The sequence below is a fragment of the Kryptolebias marmoratus genome, unplaced genomic scaffold, assembly GCF_001649575.2.
Source record: "Kryptolebias marmoratus isolate JLee-2015 unplaced genomic scaffold, ASM164957v2 Scaffold135, whole genome shotgun sequence".
Lineage (NCBI taxonomy): Eukaryota > Metazoa > Chordata > Actinopteri > Cyprinodontiformes > Rivulidae > Kryptolebias > Kryptolebias marmoratus.
In genome coordinates, this window is record NW_023665869.1 from 1 (window position 1) to 3,358 (window position 3,358).

A 3,358-nucleotide genomic window follows, 5' to 3' on the forward strand; every position below is an offset into this window, starting at 1 on the left:
TTGGTCCCTCTGAGCTTTGAACAATAATCAACAGGAAGTTGTCCCGTGACGTCTGTCAGCCGTCAGCAACAGAACAAGAAAACAAGGAAACACAAACAGCAGCGTTGTTCATCACAGACACACGGAGAGCATGAAATATTAATGCTGATTATTGTTGCTCTACTCCAACAAGAAATGGAGGCAAAAGGTCAAAGTTCATCCTAAAGGAGCTCAGAAACCTTATTTCACTGAGAAGAGGATCTTTATGGAGGAGCGAACACAAAGAACACGATGTTAAAAGAAACATTAGTTCATTCGACACATGAAACAACAACTTCTGACATCAAAATGTAGAAAACTGCAGCCTACAGTAAAGCATGGTGGTGGCAGCATCATGATGTAGGGATGTTTTTTACTGACAGTCATAAGTAAACAGTCCGATTAAAGTAATGATTTATGGTTTATGGCTAAATATAAAGTAGCTGTTGAGGAGAAAGAGAAGCAGGTTGATTTTTACTTCATCGTTGGGGTCAAACGATCCAACCCCAGAAAAATCTGTCTTAGTTTCAGGTTTCAACACATCCACTGGGCCCAATATGGCTGAAAAACCTGCTTTTCTTCTCTAAGCCTTTTTAATCTTTGCCGTTTTGATTGGTTTTGTTTCAGCGGTGGACTGAAGGAAGGACAGACCTCTCGCCTTTCTCTTCGTCCTGCGCTCCACTGCCCGGCAGCAAGGCACAAGGAAACAGAGGATTAACGTCAACAAGCAGAAAGGAACAGCAGCCGAGCATCGCTGCAGGAACTCCAGACTCACCTGGTGGTCGGAGATCGCTTCTTCCTCTCACAATGAACCGCATCGAAAAACGCAGCGTTCCAGAATCTTAACGTGTGCCTGTCAACGAGGAAACATGTTATCCACTTCCTGCCGAAGACGACATGAAGACATGAAGGAACGAGTCTGAAATCTGTCCTCAAATGAAGCTAAGATGTTGTCACACGCTGACAAATCCTATATGTTCAGTTTCACGGCTGCTGCTACTGCTGTTGCTGCTGCTATGGCTGCTGCTGTTACTGCTACAGCTGTTAATTCCAGGTGGGACTTATGGCTCCTTGAAGGGATCCGGACGCTGCAGATCGGTCAGTCTCGTGGTACCGTCAGGGTCGTAGCGCAGCACACGTCACGGCGTACGGCTGCTGTCCCCCTCCTGAGCGCACGTTCCCCAGGTATCCCAGCTGCTGCTCCTGTTCTTGTTCAGGTAACGGGTGGAGCAGCAGGAGCAGCAGAGGAGGAGCGTCCATACTGCGAATCCTAACACTGACCTGAGAGAACTTCTCTGCTTTTCCTTCATGTTTTCAGGCTTTTAGCTCGTTACTTCAGCTATTGCTACCTTTAGGTTCTCATAGCATCTCACTACTTTTATTACGCATTTTGCTATTTTTATCTTTTAGCTCATGTTTTGTTTTTTAGCTAGTGCTTCACATTTTGCTCCTTTTATTTGTTGTTACGAGTGTTTTGGTACCTTTAGTTAAAGGTTTTCTACTTTTAGCTTGCAGCTCAGTTTCAGTGCTCACACTGTGTTTTTACAGAAAATATTAGTTGATTTAAGTCCTGCAGCTTTTTACCAGATGGGCTGCTGCTTCAGGTGGGTGTACAGGTACACCTTGTCTCCTTTCTTTTCTGCTGCAGCCTCTGACACTGTCAAAGAAAAGAAAACATGGTGGCTTCTTTGTTTTAATGATATTCACTAATTAAAAGAGTAACAGAGCAGAAAAGTGAGTTAATCTGTACCTGGTGACCTGGGCTTCGTCTCAGCTGGACCTTCTCTGTCATTAGAAACAAGTGTTGGAATCAGGACTGAAGCTGTTTTTAACGAATCTATTAAAGGTTTGCAGGACGGTTTGGCTCACTCAGGCTTGGGAGCCATCGAGCTCCTCAGCTTGCTCTCCAGGCCTCCAAAGAAACCTTTGACGTCAGTTTTCGAAGTGTTTTTAAGGAGCTGCTCGGCAGCGTTTTTCTTCCCCGACAGCCAGGAGTTCGCCTTGTTGAGATACGAGTCCAGAGCGGCGGGCGGGCCGGCTCGGTCCAGCAGCTCGGAGGGAGACGGCTGGGACTTCCCTGAGGAGGAGAGTTTACCAGAAGAACTGACATGAAACCTGGCTAATCTCAGCTGATTACAGACACACAGAACAGGATCTGGAGCCAGCAGAGGACTGGAAACAAAAACAAGTCAACAGCTGTGCAGGTGAGTTAGCGTCAGGTAAACACAGGGAACTTCAGCCTGGCGTTGATGCAACATGTCAGTAATCACACACGCCTTCTGTTGCACCAGAACAAGGTTTACCAACCGCAGAGCTGAGCCCAGGTGTGACCTACCTGCAAACAGCTGCTTCATGGTGGAAGAGTTTAAAATAAAAAGTACAGATGAAACCAGATGTTTGTATAAAAAGGAGCAGAACTTTTAGTTCAGTTCGATCTGCTGAACGCCTGAAGAATCAGATAAAAACATTTTTAGAGAATGTCCCAAGTCTCCATCATGTCCTCCGTGTCTTTAAACCGTCTGACTCGGGTCAGATGTTCTGGTGTCCCGTTCCTCCGGACAGAACCGGGCCGCCGTCCTCACACACCTTTCCAGCGTTTAATTCTGGGAATCTGAACTCTGAGACGGGAAAGGTTGATGGAAACATCTGGTTCCAGCTGCACGTGTCCCAGAAGGACCAACAGAAGACAAGCGGGGGACATTTAGTCCTCGGGTCTTACCGATGTAGAAGTACGTGAAGCACATGGTCATGAGGTTCTTGGCTGGACTGTAGTCGTCCATCTGGTAACATCTGGGAACGTAGAACACATCTGTCACAGCCAAAACATTAAAACCACTTTAACCCATAAAGACCTGGTTCTGGTGACCCGGGCCGTCTCAGAACCACCGTCCTGATGTACCTCAGGATCTTTGTTGCTCAAACAGACCCTGGTTCCACTCAAACAGAACCTGGTTCCACTCAAACAGACCCTGGTTCTACTCACTCGAACAGAACCACGGCGAAGGACTGCACCAGCCGGTAGAAGGTGGCCTCACACACACATTTGGAGTGGCAGCGCTGCGAACGCAGAGTCAAAGAAGAAGAATCAGCTTCTCTGTTACGGGTCAGAACTGAGAGTCGAGTCCAGAATTTTATTTAGAACAGTTTGAAACATTTTAGTTAGAGATTGTTCAGTTCTGCTTTGGAACAGTGATAGCCCAGGGACCAGCTCTAAACCCGGTTCTGTTAGGAGCTCTAAACCCGGTTCTGTTAGGAGCTCTAAACCCGGTTCTGTTAGGAGCTCTAAACCTGGTCCTGTTGGAGCTCTAAACCTGGTCCTGTTAGGAGCTCTAAACCTGGT

At 46.9% G+C, this 3,358-nt stretch overlaps 1 protein-coding gene across 3 annotated transcripts in view; it reads right to left on the minus strand.

Moving 5' to 3' along the window:
* Nucleotides 1–6: 6 nt before the first annotated feature.
* kiaa0513 (KIAA0513 ortholog) overlaps nt 7–3,358 on the minus strand; it is an 11,414-nt gene continuing 8,062 nt past the window's right edge. For all 3 annotated transcript variants that reach the window (XM_017404710.3, XM_017404709.3, XM_017404711.3), the window contains exons 4-10: nt 3,002–3,075; nt 2,738–2,808; nt 1,888–2,095; nt 1,769–1,803; nt 1,603–1,675; nt 794–871; nt 7–699 (exon numbers count right to left, since the gene is read on the minus strand). In XM_017404710.3, the coding sequence (XP_017260199.1) occupies nt 642–699; nt 794–871; nt 1,603–1,675; nt 1,769–1,803; nt 1,888–2,095; nt 2,738–2,808; nt 3,002–3,075 (597 nt within the window). In that variant the 3' untranslated portion in view covers nt 7–641. The remainder of the gene's footprint in view (nt 700–793; nt 872–1,602; nt 1,676–1,768; nt 1,804–1,887; nt 2,096–2,737; nt 2,809–3,001; nt 3,076–3,358) is intronic.